The sequence below is a fragment of the Ciconia boyciana genome, chromosome 6 (genome assembly GCF_034638445.1).
Source record: "Ciconia boyciana chromosome 6, ASM3463844v1, whole genome shotgun sequence".
NCBI lineage: Eukaryota > Metazoa > Chordata > Aves > Ciconiiformes > Ciconiidae > Ciconia > Ciconia boyciana.
The window spans coordinates 68589370-68608010 of NC_132939.1; the positions used below are offsets into that span (position 1 = coordinate 68589370).

General features: G+C 61.8%; 1 protein-coding gene across 1 annotated transcript; it reads right to left on the minus strand.

Annotated features, from left to right (window-relative positions):
• Nucleotides 1-561: 561 nt before the first annotated feature.
• Nucleotides 562-4521, minus strand: PTGDR (prostaglandin D2 receptor). Its single transcript, XM_072865385.1, has 2 exons — nucleotides 3456-4521; nucleotides 562-1217 (listed from the first exon to the last, which is right to left on the minus strand). Exons 1-2 carry the CDS (start codon nucleotides 4269-4271, stop codon nucleotides 951-953), a joined length of 1083 nt encoding a protein of 360 aa, XP_072721486.1. The 5' UTR covers nucleotides 4272-4521; the 3' UTR covers nucleotides 562-950.
• Between the last annotated feature and the right edge of the window lie 14120 nt (nucleotides 4522-18641).

Consider the following 18641-nt stretch of genomic DNA (forward strand, 5'->3'; position numbering starts at 1 on the left):
CTAAGCAGATGGGCACTTTGGTCATCATAATTTTTTTGGCCTAAATGGTCACTTGAGGCAGATATTAAATCCAGTTAATACGTGTGGTTGAGGGGAAACGGATCTTTCATTAAAACGATTGTTTGCTTGCATGCTTGCACTGTGAGGTTATACATCCCAGGCTCTGCATTCTCTCAATTACTGCTCTTACTAGGGCTTGGGATCATCATAAATACTGAATTAAAATAATTACAGGAGGACAGGTAGCCATCTGAGTAACACAAATGCAACATTAGTGCTTGGAGGAATCAATTTTCAAGAGAAGAGCAAGCCACGGCGGAGAAACCACAGCCCTGCTGAGGGGAGAGGGGGTTAGGGGAGGGATAACGGGCATGGCGGGTGTGCCGGGGAGGGACCCCCGGCTCCTCCGACCCCTCCTTGAGCTGCTGCTCAAGTTTCTGAGTCTCCACACCCCCAAAGGTTCCCTCACACCCCCCTGGCCCAGGCCGGGGACACCCCAAATAAGCTCCGATAACCCCCCTTGGCATGGAAGGGGATCATGCACAGGACAAGGCGATGGAGCAGGGCTCTGAACCACTTTTATTTAACGGGGACGCACACACACACACACCCCCCCCCCTCCTCCCTGTGCGTCCCTGCTGCCCTGAAGCCATACACCGAAACCCTCCTGCTTTCCTGGAGCCGGGCGCTCCCCCAAACCTCCACAAAGTGCTGCTGCTCAGAAATATTCACAGGTACCTGGGAGCCCCCCCCGGTTCCTCTCCGGGGCGAAACGCAGCCCCGGGGAGGGGGCAGAAATGCTTCATGCCCGCCCCTCGCTGCGAGCTGGACGCCGTCCCCGCCTGCGACAGCCCTGTGCTGCCCTGGGATGCTCCGGGGCGGGGGCGCGGGGCCGAAGGCTCGCTCCTCATCCTCACCAGCAGCCGCCGGCTTCTGCAAGACCCGCGCGCTCAGGGGAAGCCGAGCTGCGGGGTGTCTGTCCTGCGCCAGCCCAGGGAGCAGAACTGTCTGTCCCCTCCTGGGCTGGACCCTTTCAGGGTGGCTTTCCGGGAATTTAGCCTCCGGCAAACCCTGCGGACGAACGTGCGGAAGACGGAGGTGCGGAAGATGATGAAGACCCAGGGGTCCACGATGGAGTTCACGGAGAGAAACCGTAGGGCGCTGAGGTCAGCGTTCTCGTTGAAATCGGTGGCAAATGCCCCCATGTACGCCCGGATCTGTTAAAAAAAACAAACCACAGAAATAGGGAAAAAGCTCTCACTACAGGGGTAAAGCTGAGAGCAAAACGATTCCCACAGGGGCAGCAAAAGAAGTTTTAACCCCCAATATCCTTATGCATCAAATCAGCACATATTGTGGGTTGCAGATGCTGAAACCGGGAGTTGGGGCTGGGTCACGGATGGTCGTGGCACAGGGGGACCATGTCCCTGTCAGGGCCAGGAGGTCAGAGCTGAAGAGGTGGCCTCAGTGACCGAGGTTGTTTCACAGATACAGGGAGCATCCGACCTCCGCAGGCTGCAGCAGTGGGTGCTGCTCTGCCCCCGAGGCAGGGGCACCCCACTTGTGTTGCCCCCCCCCCCGTGACGGGTATCGGACCAGGCGCCCGTTGGGTAATTCGGCTGGATGGCAGCCAGACGGTGGCCCTTGCTGGGTCGTGGTCCTTCCTCCACCTCCAGGCCCAGCCTGAAGCCCTGCTTGTTTGAGGACCGCAGGGCTTTTGCTGGCGTTATTACAAAACCAGTATAAGCCCAGTCGTGCCGGAGCTGCTGGTGGCTGGTGCGTCACGATACGGCTCCAGAGCGTGACAGAGGGGACAGGGAGCGGAGGTGAAAGTGGTCACCTAGGGCAGTGGCAGCACCCCTCACCCTGATTTTGGGACAGCCCCCGCTGCGGCAGCAGCTCTGTTCACGGCGGGTGACAGCGAGGCGGAGCTGCAGGATCCAGCCCCGGGACACGGGGCCCTGGGGGCAACAAGGGCTCTGTCATGCTGGGGGTCTCCCACCCCACCACCCCACCAGCGGGACCCCCATCCCTGGGGAAGAAGGGGGAGGATTCCAGGGAGTATTTCCCCCAGGTTGGGAAATCCAGTGCGGTTCAAAGGGAGCTGGATCTACCCAGTTATTGGTAGGGGGGGGTTATTGAAGGGTCTAACGCAATGACCCAACCTCCCTAGGAAAAGGTGCTGGGGGGGGGAGTTATTTCAAGGGGCTAAAGCAACGAACCAACCCCCCCCAACACCTCTGGGGCAACCCCAGAGGAACGGGGTGGTAGTGATGGGGGGGGGGGGATATTACAATGGGGTTAAAGCAACGACCAGACCCCCAGGATGGGGTGGGGGATATTCAGAGGGGGCCAAAGTAATTACCCACCCCCCCAACACCGCTGGGACAGAGTGGTGGTGATGGGGGGGTTATTCCATGGGGTTAAAGCAATGAACTAAGCCCTGGGGATGGGATGGTGCTGGTGGTGGGTATTCCAGGGGGGGCAAGGCAATGACCCGACCCCCCCGGGACAGGGTGGTGGTGATGAGGGGGACGTTATTCCAAGGGGGCTAAAGCCATGAACTAACCCCCCCGCCCTGGGATGGGGTGGTGGAGCTGGGGCTTATTCTGCCGGGATTAAAGCAATGACCAGACCGCTGGGACAGGGCGGGGGACACTCGGGGGGGCCAAAGTAATGACACAACCCCCCCGACAACTCTTGGACAGAGTGGTGGTGATGGGGGGGTTATTCCGTGGTGGTTAAAGCAATAAATTACCCTCCCCGGGATGTGGTGCTGGGTATTCCGAGGGGGGGCACCTCCCCGGAACAGGGTGGTGGTGACGGGGGGGTTATTCCAAGGGGGTTAACGCAATAACTCGACCCTCAGGGATGGGGCTGTAGTGGTGGGTTATTTAGAGGGGACTAAAGCAATGAGGCCCCCCCCCCCCGACACATCCAGGAGTGGGTGGTGGTGCCAGAGTTTATTCCAAGGAGTCACAGCAATGACCTGACCCCCCCGGGACTGAGTGGTGGTGACGGGGGGGTTATGCCAAGGGGATTTAGGCAATGACCTGACCCCTGCGGACGGGCTGGGGGAGCGTTCGGAGGGGGGCAAAGTCTTGCCCCCAGGTGCAGGTGGTGGTGCCAGGGTTTATTCCAAAGGGCAAAACCAACGACCTGACCCCCCCGGGACCGAGTGGTGCCGATGGGAGGGCTATTCCAAGGGGCTTTAGGCATTGACCTGACCCCCACGGACAGGGTGAGAGACTGTTCAGAGGGGGCCAAAGCAACAATCCAACCTCCTTGGGAGGAGGGGGCAGCGAGGGGGGATTATTTTCCAGGGGGGTTAATGCAGTTACCCATCCCCGGTGGGGTGGGTATTCAAGGGGGGCCAAAGCGACTACCCGAGCCCCCGGGGGCAGGAGGTGGGGTGAGGGGCTGTTCCTGGGGAGAGGGCCGGTGGGTTTACTCACGATGAGCGGCAGGGAGCAGACGGTGAAGAGGACGGTCATGAGCCCCAGCAGGACGAGGTGGTCGAGCTCCTCCATGCGCGGGGCGGCAGCGGCGGGGGGCCCGCGGCGGGGCTGCCGCCGTGCCATGCAGTAGAGGTGCCGCATGCTGCTCACGTTGCAGGCGCCGATGGCCAACACCAACAGGCCCATCAGGCTGGCGTAGAGGACGGGGAAGCCTAGCTGGCGCGGCCCGCCACCGGCCATGCGGATGAAGCACCACGTCCCGGGGCAGTACTGCATGGGCACCCCGAAACCCAGCAGCGGCAGGGCGCAGAAAAGGGCGCAGAGCCCCGCCGCCGCCGGCCCCAACGTGGCACCCAGCCGCCGGGTGAGATGTCGCCGGTAGAAGTAGGGATGCCCCAGGGAGAGCCAGCACTCCAGCGCCATGGCCAGCAGCAGCAGGGTGGGGGCCAGCCCGAAGAAGGCCATGAGGAAGGCGAAGAGCTGGCAGAGGACGCCCGGCTCGCCCTCGCTGCGCCCGCCCGGTCCCAGCTCGCTGAGGCTGCGGTTGTAGGCGTAGGCTGCCAGCACGATGGGGCTGAGCAGGCACTTGCCCAGCAGGTCCGTGACCGCCAGCCCGCTCACCAGCACGTAGAAAGCGGAGACCCGCGGCGGGCGGCCACCGGGCGACCGGGACCGCCGCCGGTGCTGGCCCAGCAGCAGCAGCGCCAGCACGTTGCCCAACAGCCCGGCGGCGAACAGCACCGAGCCGGGCACCGCCGACTGCCCGCTCTCGATGTACCGGCTGCTACGGCACCGGTAACCCTCCGTCTCCATCGGGATGTCCCGCACCGGGAGGCACCGCACCGGGCTGCGCCGCGGCTGCCGGCGGCGACTGGCCCGGCGGGGCGGGCGGCCTCCAGCGGCGGACGGAGGGAGGGAGGGAGGGCAGAGGCGGTGCGGCACGGCCGGGCACGGCCCCCGGGGCGGCCCCTTCCCGCCGCCCGGCCCGCCCCGGGCCGTCGGAGGGCGGCTGCGGGGCGGGGGGACGCGCCGGTCCCCCGGGAGAGCCGCGGCTGCGGGCGGGGCGTGAGCCCCGGGAGGAGGGATGGGGAGGGGGCCCGGGCTGCGACGCGGGGGGCTACGGGTGAGGGGGCGCGGCTGGGTGCCTGGGCAGGGCGGGTTAGGGGGAGGACAGGGGCTGAGTCCCTGGGGGCTTAGGGGTGAGGGGGGCACGGCTGAGGCCCCCGGGGATGCGAGGTGAGGGGCTGAGTGTCCTGGAGGAGGGGGGGTACAGGGTAGAGGACAGGGGCTGAGTCCTTGGGGGTCTTAGGGGTGAGGGGGCACGGCTGAGCCCCCGGGGATGCGAGGTGAGGGGCTGAGTGTCCTGGAGGAGGGGGTACAGGGTAGAGGACAGGGGCTGAGTCCCTGGGGGCTTAGGGGTGAGGGGGGCACGGCTGAGGCCCCCGGGAGATGCGAGGTGAGGGGCTGAGTGTCCTGGAGGAGGGGGGGTACAGGGTAGAGGACAGGGGCTGAGTCCTTGGGGGTCTTAGGGGTGAGGGGGGCACGGCTGAGCCCCCGGGGATGCGAGGTGAGGGGCTGAGTGTCCTGGAGGAGGGGGGGTACAGGGTAGAGGACAGGGGCTGAGTCCCTGGGGGGGCTTAGGGGTGAGGGGGGCACGGCTGAGCCCCCGGGGATGCGAGGTGAGGGGCTGAGTGTCCTGCAGGAGGGGGTACAGGGTAGAGGACAGGGGCTGAGTCCTTGGGGTCTTAGGGGTGAGGGGGCACGGCTGAGGCCCCCGGGGATGCGAGGTGAGGGGCTGAGTGTCCTGCAGGAGGGGGGGGTACAGGGTAGAGGACAGGGGCTGAGTCCCTGGGGGTCTTAGGGGTGAGGGGGCGCGGCTGAATTCCTCGGGGTGCGGGGGGGCATGGGGTAGAGGACAGAGTATGGGAAGGGGGGCACAGCCGAGCCCCTTGGGGGGGGGGGCAGGTAAGGGGTCAGGGCTGAGCCCCAGGGGCGGTTACAGCTAAGGGAGTTGGGGCGGGCCGAGCCCCCGGGGGGGTTACGGGTAAGGGGGTCGGGGCTGAGCCCTGAGCAGGGCTACAGGGGAGAGGGCTGGGGCTGAGCCCCTGGGGGGGTTACAGGGTAAAGGGCTGGGGCCAAGCCCCGCTGCTCCACTGGGGTAGGCAAGGCAGGGAACGGACAGAGTTACCCCAGGGATATTTTGCTCTGGGCCCCGTCTGCTGCCCAGCACCCCGTGCTCCCTCGGGGAGCCGTGTGCCATGTGCCCTCGCTCCTCGGCGTGCCTGTGCCTCCGTACATCTCAGGAGACATCCCACACTTCAGCCTTTAACCTGGCCAGGCATCACTCCTACCTGCACCCCATCCTGCATGCCTGCCTTGCAGTGCTACCGCTGCCCACCCCCCCGTTGCAGGGCTCCCAGCCCCTCCATGCCCGTGTCAGCGCTCTGCTATCCCAGAAGCAAATTCAGGAGAAGCCCCCAAAGCTTCTTCCAGGAAAAGAAGTGGCCTTTCTTTAGCCACAGAAACGCCACTGCATAATGCATACCACAGCTTGCAGGCTACATGTGATGATGAATAAGCATGAAACCATGGTTGTCTGCTTTCAGGGCCCTTTTTCCTACTCTGGATGAGTGTGCATGAAGCACAGGATAGTATCAAGATGACAGGAGGGGTGGGAAAGGTGGTCTAAGGGGCCAGACGTCAGCCCTGGCATGTTTTAGTGATGGGCTGTATTTCTCATGCTGCATGAAGGGAGCTGGTGACTTCAAGCCTTCTCCGGCAGAGAGGGCAGGGACCGTTTGTGGCTGGTGGTCTGTGCCGGTGAGAGCTCCGGTTCTGGAAGAAATCAAGACAAAACCGGTTGCAGCTCGGCGCTTGCACACGTGCGGTGTTGAAGTGCTGCCCTTGCTAGGGCTGAACGTGAACCCGGCGGCTGCTTCCTGCCAGGGGCCCAGGGGAGAAGAAATTCAACCAGCTTGGGGAAGCAATCTGAGCGCTATCCTCACAGCCAGCACCTCGAAAGCACACCCGCTGCCTTCTTTAGCAGGCCCAGCACCCAGGCCTGGCCGACTATTGCCAGCTCCCTGCGGATGGCGAGCTGGGGAGGCTGCCGTGGAGGGCAAGCAGGTGGCTTGCAGCACCCCCATGAGTGTGGGGTACTCCTCTGCAGAGCACGCAGCGCCTCTTTCCAGGTCTGGGATCCTCCTTTTGGGGTGATCCCGGCAGCATGGAGCAGGAGGAAGACTGGGGTGGGATCCCTAAGGTTTTCCCCAGGATGAAGATTGGGAAGGAGAGCCCAGTAGCTCCAGGGAGCTGATTTACCGACTCCCAAGGGCTGGGAGGACAGTATCTGCCCCAGGCCCTTGGAGCAACCGCTGCCAGCCCTGCTGCAATGCTGCAAACGCCAGGGAGGATGGTCCTCACCCCAGGTTGGGGCTTGTGTGTGGGCAGAGCATCTCCACTCCTTCTTCTTGCTCAGAGCAGAAACCTGCCATCTTGAACCAAAAACCCACCCCAGGCAAGCCGCCTCCGTCCGCAGGAGCCACCTCTCCAAGTGAAACGCCTGGGCTTTGCTTTCCTTCCTGCACTGAGGGCGTTAGGGGATGCTGTTCCCCATCACCCGGGCGCGGCGGGTCCCAGGGACGTGCTGCCTGCTGAGCGATGACACCGCACCCCCCACGAAGAGCACGTCACCGCCAGTCTGCTCTGATGGAGAAGACACCGAAGTGCTGGCCTTCCCCACCGCCGCTGGGAACTCCCTCGACAGACACCAGCCTGCCGGACAAAGCCAGAAGGCCAAATTCAGCAGAAATGGGTTTCCTGGGGAGAGGAGGAGGAGGAACCGTGACAAAATCCAGCCCTTATGGGGGGCGGGTGCTGCCCCTGCATGCACCAGCTGGCTGGAAACCTTGAAGGACCAAGGGACGCTGCTGTTCCTGTCCTCGCGCTGCCGGGGCGATGGGGAAAGCCTGGGATGGAGAAGGCTTTTTGGGACTATCTCCTGCTCCGGCCGTGCCCCTGAGGCGCTGGATGCAGGCGCGGGAGGCAGCCGCGCAGCATGGCCGTGGCTGGGGGTGGCAGAGCAGCCGGGCAAGGGGACGCTTCTTCCCCCACTGCTGGAAGGTCTGACGCTGAGCACGGGCACAGTGACCGTCCTTCTCTGCGGAGGGGGATCCAGCCCACAGTGCCGTCGAGCCAGGCTCGGCGCCGAGGTAGGTGTGCAGCTGGTAGCGTGACCGCAGACTCATCTCCCTCCTTCATCTCCCCTGAGAGACAAACCAGTGTGGGCAGCCAAATGCACCGAGTCCCTGTTTAGCTCTTCTTTTTGTTCATTTGCATAAATTGCAGCTATTTGGGGGGGAAAAATGATTTTGAGAAAGTCTCGTCACCGCCTATGACGAATCTCTCCTGTTCGTCATGCTTCCGACATGACCCTCTTCTCGCCGGTCACATTCCTGGCGGAGAGGGGGAAAAAAACCCCCAGAATAAAAACAACCCAAAGCGGAAGAAAAAGCAGCACGCCACAAAACCCAGAAGACAAATGAGGAGCTGGAAAAACTTGAAGCATCCGCAAGGAATTTCAGGGTTTTTTTTTCCAAAACTCTTGCTGACCTCACGTGGCTTCTCCTCGCCATCCGGGGGGCAGCGAGCGGGTGCCTGCCCCGCCGCCGTGCCGTGTTATTGCCAAGCCCTGCTTTCCCCGAAAAGCCGCTGCTGCCCATAGGAGCCGTGTCCGCCTGCTCTTCATCAGCGGCACGGCTCGAGGTGGCCGTACTGCGATTTTCTCACCTTCCTCCAGCTCAGCGCTCGCTTTGGAAGTGTTTGTAGCGGTGCCTGAATAACCTAATTTAGAGCCCGTTAGGCAGGGAGGGTTTTGGCAGGCTGCGCCGGGCCGGGGAGCCGGATGGAGGGATGCGGCTGCCCGGGAACGCGGCTTTGGCAGCTCTTGCTGGATGTTCGCGTGTTGAACAAACAAGGCTGGGAGGGTCCTGCGGAGAAGACCCAACCTCCTCCCTGCCCGGGAGTGCTCAGCACCGGCTGGTGCTTCCTCACCCATCCCAGCCCCGCTCCCCTTCCTGGGGGTGCGGTGTCCCCCAGGGGACCGGAGCAGAGCATCACCTTCCCCTCCCCAGTGTCCTTTCCCCACTGGTCTTCCCCAGCTCCAGTTTCCCCAGACTAAACACCCACCCGGCTTTCAGCCTTTCGCTCTTTCCAGGCGGCAGGATTTGGGGATTCGCAGCTCCCCGGCGTGGGCAGGTGGGTGCTCCCGTGGCCCAAATGACGCAGCAGCAGGTTGGGGAGGCAGCCGGGGGGTCGGGGCGCAGGGACGGGGAGCACCCACCTGCACCCGAGACGGTGACGCCCCAGTGGGATGCTGAGTTTGGTGAGAAGATGCACCGAGCATCTCAAACATGCCCAAACGCCACAATTTAAACTGGCTGAAGGAGGCAAAAGTGGCAGCCGGCGCAGCCCAGCACCTGGCAGAGCTGGTCCCCGTGTCCCCTCGCCCTGACCGTGACGGCGTCCCTGGGAAAGGAGGGTTTTGGGGGGCTGCTCGGGTGCTCGGTCCCTCCGAGCTGGGAACACAGACCCGCTCTGAGTCATCGGGTGACCCAGGCGGGAGAAACCCTGCCGATAGTTTCCAGCTGTGTTATTGCAGCACTGCTCACGCCGGAGGAGAAAATAGCCCTTGGCCAGCCGGGGAATCTGCCAAAAGCTGCAGGCAGCGGCCAGCTCCGGCCGTGGGGGGCAGCGGGTCCAGGTGCTGCGGCCACCTCCTGCTGCCGCGTTTCGGGGAGCCGCTGGCATCGCCGCTGCGGCCGGATGCTGCCAGCTCTGCCCAAGGAAGGAAAACAAGGGGGAGAAAGAAAGCAGCGCCAGGGCGGGAAGGCGTTGGGCAAGGAGGGGACCGTGGAGCAACGTTTCCCCAATTGCACAAGGCCCGAAAGCCCGGGGCAGGGTTTGGCCCAGCCGCGGGATGACCGGAACGAGCAAGGAAAATGGTCTGAGCTCGGTGGCGTTTCCAGCAGAACCGAGGGCGAGTCACGGGGCGTCTGGGCCACGTGCTGCCCACGGGGGTTCCTCGCACCAGGGGGGAGTCGGGGTGAGCGTGGCGAGAGGGGGTACGGGAGGGGGTGCTGGAGCCGGCAGTGGGACCTGGGAGGGAGAGCGGGTGGGAATCGGCCCTGCCGGGGAGCAAGGATGGGCTGAACGGGGGAGAGGGGAGGAAGGGAGGGAGGGAGGGAGGATGGAAGGGAGGGAGGGAGAGAGGGAGGGAGAGAGGAAGGAAGGGAGGGAGGAAGGATGGAAGGGAGGGAGGAAGGGTGGAAGGGAGGGAGGGAGGAAGGAAGGAAGGTAGAAAGGAGAGAGGAAAGGAGGAAGGAAGGGAGGGAGGGAGGGAGGAAGGAAGGGAGGAAAGGAGGGAGGAAGGGAGGAAGGAAGGGAGGCAAGAAGGGAGGGAGGGAGGGAGGGAGGGAGAGAGGAATGGAGGAAGGAAGGGAAGAAGGAAGGAAGGGAGGAAGGATGGAAGGAGGGGTGGAAGGGAGGGAGGAAGGAAGGGAGGAAGGAAGGAAGGGAGGAAGGGTGGAAGGAAGGAAGGAAGGAAGGAAGGATGGAAGGAAGGGAGGAAGGCTGGAAGGAAGGAAGTAAGTTAGAAAGGGAGAGAGGAAAGGAGGGAGGAAGGGAGGGAGAGAGGAAGGGAGGAAAGGAGAGAGGAAGGGAGGAAGGGAGGGAGGAAGGGAGGAAGGAAGGAATGGAGGAAGGAAGGAAGAAGGAAGGAAGGAAGGAAGGAAGGAAGGAAGGAAGGAAGGAAGGAAGGAAGGAAGGGAAGGAAGGGAGGAAGGAAGGGTGGAAGGAAGGGAGGAAGGCTGGAAGGAAGGATGGAAGGGAGGGAGGAAGGGTGGAAGGGAGGGAGGGAGGAAGGAAGGAAGGTAGAAAGGGAGAGAGGAAAGGAGGAAGGAAGGGAGGGAGGGAGGAAGGAAGGGAGGAAAGGAGGGAGGAAGGGAGGAAGGAAGGGAGGCAAGAAGGGAGGGAGGGAGGGAGGGAGAGAGGAATGGAGGAAGGAAGGGAAGAAGGAAGGAAGGGAGGAAGGATGGAAGGAGGGGTGGAAGGGAGGGAGGAAGGAAGGGAGGAAGGAAGGAAGGGAGGAAGGGTGGAAGGAAGGAAGGAAGGAAGGAAGGATGGAAGGAAGGGAGGAAGGCTGGAAGGAAGGAAGTAAGTTAGAAAGGGAGAGAGGAAAGGAGGGAGGAAGGGAGGGAGAGAGGAAGGGAGGAAAGGAGAGAGGAAGGGAGGAAGGGAGGGAGGAAGGGAGGAAGGAAGGAATGGAGGAAGGAAGGGAAGAAGGAAGGAAGGAAGGAAGGAAGGAAGGAAGGAAGGAAGGAAGGAAGGAAGGAAGGAAGGAAGGAAGGGGGAAGGAAGGGAGGAAGGAAGGGTGGAAGGAAGGGAGGAAGGCTGGAAGGAAGGATGGAAGGAAGGAAGGGAGGGAGGAAGGCAGGGAGGGTGGAAGGAAGGAAGGAAGGGAGGGAGGAAGGCAGGGAGGGAGGAAGGAAGGGAGGGAGGGAGGAAGGAAGGATGGAAGGGAGGCAGGAAGGGAGGGAGGGAGGAGGGAAGGGCCCTGCGGTGTGCACACGCGTGTGGTGCGAGGCCGTGGTCCTGCTGTGGGTGGGGTGTGGAGGGGCTGGGTCCGTGCGGGTCTGACCGGGGTGTGCGTGTGCCTGTGCAACCCCAGGTGTCCGCGTCCGCGTCCGCGTCCGCGTCCGTGTCCGTGTCCGGGGGACACACACCTGGTTTGGGGGGGGGACCTGGTGCGTGGGGGGGTCCTGGCGCCCGTGCGTGAGCAGGGGCGGCCCGGGGGAGGGGGGCCCGCGGGGGGCGGCCCTGGCCTGTGCTGCTGCGTGTCGGGGTGCGCCCTGCCGCGGGGCCGTGGGTGCGTGGGTGCGGGCCCCGGCGTGCAGCCCCACGCGTGTACAGCAGGCGGCGGCAGGGCTCGCTGCGCCCCGGGCAGGGGCCGCCGCTTCGCCTGCCCGGCCCCTCCTGCCCTCCCCTCCCTCCTCCTCCCTCCCCTCCCTCCTTCCCCTCCCTTCCTCCTCCTTCCCTTCCCTCTCCTCCCCTCCCCTCCCCTCCGGCAGCGCTGCCGAGCGCTGCCTTACACCAGGGAAAGGATCCGGCCGCAAAATTTTCTTTTTCCTTTTTTTTCCTTTTTTTTTTTTTTCCTTTAAACTGAGGCGGTTTCAGCGGCTCCGCTCCCCGGGCAGGGGCTGAGCCGTTAAATTAAAAGAAATTAAAATTAAATTAAAAGACATTTAAGAAAGACATTGTTTACGCTGAGGGTGGTGAGGCGCTGGCCCAGGTTGCCCAGCGAGGTGGGAGATGCCCCATCCCTGGAAACATTCCAGGTCCGGCTGGACGGGGCTCTGAGCGACCTGATCTGGTTGAAGATGTCCCTGCTCATGGCAGGGGCTTGGACTCGGTGACCTGTAAAGGTCCCTTCCGACCCAAACCATTCTGTGATTCTATGATTCTATGAAAGGCGTTTACTTCGCTCGGAGACTGACCCAGCCACTGCACAGGGGTGAGGACCATCACCCTGGGACCTGCACCCACCCAGCCGTTACTCTGCAGCTGCAGCTCCTTCGGTGCAGCGTCCCGTGCCGTGTTGGATGAGAACCCCCCCAGTTCTGGTCTGAGCCTCCTGGTCCCGCTCTCCCTGGAGCCCCCAGGCCAGAGGGCAGCCCCCGCCTGGGCTCGCCCATCGGAGCACCCCGGCTGCTGCGGGGAAGGGACCCACAGCAGGGCAAAAGGCCCTGAGAAGCCCGAGCAAAGCGAGACAGCCCTCGGCAGGGTTAGACCCGCTGCAGAGCAGCCCATACCTCCGTGGGGAAATCCCCTGGTAGGTTTTGAAGCTCACTTTAGGGGGAGATGCATCCTGAAGTGGAAAAAAAAGGCAAATAGAAGGAAAAAAAAAAAAGGAGTTAAATTAAAGGAGCGTGGCTTGCTCCTTTAGGCACGGGAAGCTGGTCAAGCCTACATGGGAGAGCTTACGTCCCTCTGAAACCCGGTGGGTCCACAGAGGTCCCCTGCGGATGCGCAGCCTGTCCCGAGAAATGGGAGAAGGCGGCTCCCAAATGTGCTGCCCATGTGTTTCACGATTTCCCATTGAATTTTAGACTAGCCCAAGCACTCTGTCCCCATTTAGCCAGATCGCTCAGCCCTAAAAATCCCTTTTAGCATGAAATGCCCCTGGGTTCGGCAGCAGTCTTCAATTTAAAGAACAAATCCTATTGCCTCCAGTTCGAGCTGGCCCATCCGCTGCCGGGGGCCGGGGTGACCTCGGCGCTGCTGGGTGCTTTTTTTGGTCACTGGTTTGATCACAGCAGACGGAAGGGACACGTGTCGGAGGAGAATAACCTCTTCACCCAGCTCGGAGAGGCTCCGCGGGACAAAGGCTGGCGGGAGAGCCGGAGCCAGGAAAATGTGGCTAAAAGCATATTTGCTTGGAGAGGCTGTCAGGGGGAGACAAAGGCAGGAAGCAGATAAACGCAGGGAACGAGGCTAATTGCTGGGATTAGTCACCCTGGAGCGTTCGGGGGCTGCAGGGGTCAGGGCTGGAGGCCTGAGGAGGTCAGGCGAGGAGAGATGAGTTGGAGAGAGGTTTTGGGGAGAGCCTTGGGTTTGCTAGATCCATGGGAAGGGCTGTTTGGGCGAAGGGCAAGGGGTGACCAGGAGCCAGACCCCATCTCTGATCGTGCTCCCAGGGCAAGCCATGGGGTCCCAACTGCCCCGGGACCCCCAGCTGGGGTGGCCAGGTCCCAGGGACACCTAGTTCATATAGCAAATAAAGCCTAATTCTGCAGACGACTCTTGATTCAGGGTATAAACACCCAGGGAAGTGTCTCAAAGCTGCATCAGTTGAGCCCGGTGCGTGTCTGGAGCCAGAGCCCTGGGATGGGGATGGGGCAGAACCGGAGCCGCTGCGGAGGGTGATGGGGAGAGGCAATCTGTCCCTGCTGTGTCTTGTGCTGCAGGGAAAAATGGGAGACCCCCCTGAGAACACAGGGTACAGCCACACCGATGGGCTGATTTTCTCTTTGCTCTTCACACACTCCCTCCCTGCCGCCCCGCGGATGGTCCCAGCCCGAGCACGTACGGAGGAGAAACCCATCTGGGCTGCTCTCCCTGCAGATGAAACCCCCTCTGCCAGGGAGTTTGCTGGAGCCCGGACCAAATAAGGAACTTCTGACTAATCTTGGGCGAACGGTGCACAGGAATCAGTCAGTGTCAGGCGAGCTCCCTGCGAGCTCTGCACCGAGCTCCCGGCACGCCGGCAGCGTGGGGGGCTCGCGGGGCTCAGCACGCTCATCTGGCAGCTGCGGTACCAAAACCAGCTTCTCAGCAATATTTAGAGAGAGGAAGGAAGGAAAGGAAACCCCAGAGATCAAAAAAAAAAAACTCAAAAAAATTTTCTTTACCTTTATGTCTTAAAATACATTCTAAAACCTGGAGCAATCCTTTGGGCTGGGGCTCAGATGCTTGTGGAAGCTTTTCCGTGCAGGGGTGGCATTTCCATCCCGTGAGTCTCCAGGTCGCCAGGGTGCTGGGAGATCCGAGCTCCGCTACCTTTCCCGCTGGGAGGGCTCAGCACTTGCTGGCTTACCTTTTAGAGTAGTGCCTTAATTATTTCTCCTCTCCATGCACCGAGCCACCTTCCCACACTTCTGCTCCAGCCAAGTTGCCCAGGGCCAAGAAGTCCTCCTCTCTTTCTATAAAAACCTTGGTTTTCCGTATTACGGACCCGCCTGTGATCTAGCATCCCATCTTCCCAGCTCTCCGTAAGGACAACGTCTCTCCCAGAACACGTTTGATGCCTTGAGCAGAAAGATCTGCGCTGGGTCACAGCTGGAGCATGTGGGATGAACCCTGCGTATGGAAATCATCTGCGGCGTGGGTGGACACCCTGCAGGCGCTGCAGCCTGCCGGATCCAAACCCTGGGTGCGGGTGGGTGGCTTGGGATCACGGGGTGTCCGGTGGGTGTTCTTGCTGCTTGGGGCTGGCGGCCTCCAGACCCACCTGGGCAACATGTGCATCCTCAAGGATGCACCTCAGCAAGGTCTGATGTACCTCCTGCTCCAGGCTCGCCAGCGAAGGGTGTCCCCGTGCATGGGAGCGGTGGGCCAGGGCGAGAAGGTAGTGAGCCATGAGGCGAAGCTGCTTCAAAGAAGCGAGACCAAAGTCATTGAGAACCGTTCCCAAAAATGGAAATGTCGAGAGCTGTGTCCTGCCCTGGTGGGAATCTGCCCCGCCGCCGCGGCTTCCCCGCTGTCAGCACTCGGCGGGATGCTCCCGGGAAAGGAAACAGTCACGGGGGAGGCAGCGAGCCCAGCCAGGAGCTACGGTCCCATGGATGGAGCCACCGGGAGAGGCACCTCGACATGGCCCGAGGGGAAGCAGAGCCACTCCACGGGAGGGGCATGGCCACCCAGCGATTCCCGCTTCGCCCCCGACACAATGCAGAGATTGTTCTTGCCACCGGCAAGCTGGGCTCACCCCAGCTCTGCACCCGTTGTGGATTCTCAGATGGCTCGTAAGGGTTGAGCTCAAACCCAAGGCTGTGTCCACTTTCTCAGGCAAGGGGGCAGCTAACAGGGTCTCTCTTTCTTCTCTCTGGTTGTACAGACCCTCAGAGATGCTACTGTCAGATTTGGCTGAAATTAGCCAGCAGATTGCAGTTATTAAGGAGGGGGGAAAAAAAAACCCTAGACATCTCTTTTTCTTAGGGCATGAGGCCAAAAAACTTGTGCGTGCAGATTCAGGGAGCTGAGATGTGCACAACCCCTTCCCTGCGAGAGCCCTTTCCTACCAGAACCAGAAGGATATTTAAGGCAATAATTTGTTGCTCTTCCTGCCAAATAGCTCGGCCCTGAGCAGGACTGGTTTCCGATAACCAGGAGGAGAAATGCTCCGAGGGCATTATTACGGGGACCCACTAACACGGCTGGCAATGGGACACTGCCGACTGAGCCCGTGCCGGAGCCGGCCGAAGCCCCGCTCTTACCCTAGCCCCACACCACCCCTGCTCCTGCCTGCCATCCCAAAGCACCGAACGGCCCCGGTGCACCCTGCAAGCGCTTGCGTTCTGCTGCAGCCCCCAGCCCCGCTCCGGTCAGCAGGAATCAAGTTCCCTTTCCCGGCCGCCCCAGGAGAGATGCACGTTTCCTGCTGCTTCCCTTATCTCCGCCGGCTGCAGCGGTTCGGCAATCCTCCCGGCACTGCCAGGCCTTGGGAAAGAGGCTGCCGGGATTTCCTGCCCGAAACGGCCTCCGCTCCAGGGATTCGCCTGCCCTTCCTCCTCCTCGCTGGGAGCCCAGGGCGAAGGCCAGCCTTCAGCAGGGCAGGGGGCCGCTGCCCCCACTCCGGCAGCCACATCTGGCAGAGGCACGGCGGGGGGTTTGCCGGGCAGTGAGCAATTCGTCCTGGTTTGCCCGGTTTAGCAGAGGGAGTTGCGAGTGTCCGTGGTGGCGAGGGCTTCTGGGTCCGGCAGGAGCCCTCCCCAGCCCCGTCCCACAGAGCATCCTCCACCTCCTCCAGCTTCAGCACATCTGTTTCTGCACAAAATGCCACCAAGTAAATGCCTATTGATTTTTTTTTATGCCCAAGCTATGAGAAGAGCTAACCCCCCCCAGCCAAAGGCTCTGCTGAGGCACATGGAAGTGATTACAGGGATCAGTCCCCGCAAGCATCTCCTTTCCCAGCACATGGTGAGGGCGAGCATAGCCTGTCCTGGTCCCCATCCCCACCTTCATCCTCATCCCCATCCCCATCCCCATCCCGGTCCCCATCCCCGTCCCCTTCCCCATCCTCATCCCTATACCCATTCCCATCCCTGTCCCCATCCTCATCCTAGTCCCCGTCCCCATCCCCATCCCCATCCTTGTCCCCATCCCCTTCCCCATCCTCATCCCTATACCCATTCCCATCCCTGTTCCCATCCTCATCCCCTTCCCCATCCTCATCCCTATTCCCATTCCCATCCCCATCCTCATCCTCATCCCTGTCCCCTTGCCCATCCTCATCCCTATACCCATTCCCATCCCCGTTCCCATCCTCATCCTCATCCCCTTCCCCATCCTCATCCCTATTCCCATTCCCATCCCCATCCCCATCCCCATCCTGGTCCCCATCCCTGTCCCCTTCCCCATCCTCATCCCTATACCTATTCCCATCCCCATCCTCATCCTCATCCTCATCTTCATCCTCATCCCTGTCCCCATCCCTCTCCCCTTCCCCCTCCTCATCCCTATTCCCATTCCCATCCCCATTCCCATCCCCATCCCGTCCCCATCCCCATCCTGGTCCCCATCCCCGTCCCTTCCCCATCCTCATCCCTATACCCATTCCCATCCCGTCCCCATCCTCATCCTCATCCCGTCCCCATCCCCATCCTGGTCCCCATCCCCGTCCCCATCCTTGTCCCCATCCCCATCCCCTTGCCCATCCTCATCCCTATACCCATTCCCATCCCTGTCCCCATCTTTGTCCCCATTCCCATCCTCATCATCATCCTCATCCCTGTCCTCATCCCTGTCCCCATCCCAGTCCCCTTCCCCATCCTCATCCCTATACCTATTCCCATCCCCATCCTCATCCTCATCCTCATCTTCATCCTCATCCCTGTCCCCATCCCTGTCCCCTTCCCCATCCTCATCCCTATTCCCATTCCCATCCCCATTCCCATCCCCATCCCCGTCCCCATCCCCATCCTGGTCCCCATCCCCGTCCCCTTCCCCATCCTCATCCCTATACCCATTCCCATCCCCGTCCCCATCCTCATCCTCATCCCCGTCCCCATCCCCATCCTGGTCCCCATCCCCGTCCCCATCCTTGTCCCCATCCCCATCCCCTTGCCCATCCTCATCCCTATACCCATTCCCATCCCTGTCTCCATCTTTGTCCCCATTCCCATCTTCATCATCATCCTCATCCCTGTCCTCATTCCTGTCCCCATCCCCGTCCCCTTCCCCATCCTCATCCCTATACCCATTCCCATCCCCATCCCCGTCCCCATCCTCATCCTCATCCCCGACCCCATCCCTATCCTGGTCCCCATCCCTATCCTCATCCCCATTCCTGTCCCCATCCCCATCCCCGTCCCTGTCCCTGTCCCCATCCTCACCCCCAGTGAGGCTCCCAGCTGCTCCCAAAGCCACAGGGATGCCCATGCCAGCGGGACTCTGCTCCCAAGGCCAGTGCATGACTCCAGCTCTTCCCAGCTGCTGCTTTTTTAACTGCCTGGTGCCAGTTTTGCTGAAAGGGTGGTACAAAGCATTTTTTAGCATCTTAAAGATTGTGCAAAAAGCCTGGCAGCTGCCCCTTCCACGTGGCAGAGGGTCCTCAGGGCCCGCGGGGCCCCTTTCTCCCAGGCACGGGACAGCGCTGGCTGGACCCGGCGTGGGGAACTTGTGGGGTTAGCAGCTCCTCCCTTGAAAAACCCAAGTTAATTTAGCCCTTAAAAAATATATTAGAAGATAAGTGTCTTAATGAAATGTCTCAGGACAGCAGCCACAGCAGCTTGCAACTCAGCCCCCCCCCCCCCCCAAATCCTTCCCTTGCAGCAGCAAGACATTTCATAACCGTAACGTTTCCATCCCACTGGGGACGGCTAGGTTTGTATTTTCAATAGCCCCCGAACATCCCACGGGGCAGCAAGGCTGTCCTCCCCCCTTTCCTGCCCCCTCTGCCCATCGCCACCTCCTAGGTGCCACCAAATGCCAGCTTTCCCCGTGGGAGGGACATCCCGGCTGGGGTCTCACCGGGCAGAGGGGCTGCCAGCCCCTCGCGGTGCCTGATTTCCCCGGAGAGCCCCGGGGGTGTTGGAGCTTCAAAGAAAAGCCACTTTTTTTTGGCACGGGGAACTCCTCGAAGGCTGCGGACAGGACAGCGTCCAGCTGGCCTGAACCCCGCTCGAAGCCCTAATGGTTTTCCGTGGCCAGGAGAGGCGTCTCCTCCAAGGGCCGGAGCCGGCCAGCAGATTGCAGCCGAGGGGGTGGCAGCCTGTCCGGATGCGGCCCCCGCTGTCACACTCACCAGGACAGCTCGTCCCCAGCCCCGGCGCGGGTGGGACCTGCTTTCCAGGATCCCTGGGGTACGGCGGCTTGCACGCTGCCCAGGATGGAGGGGACGGGGCCACC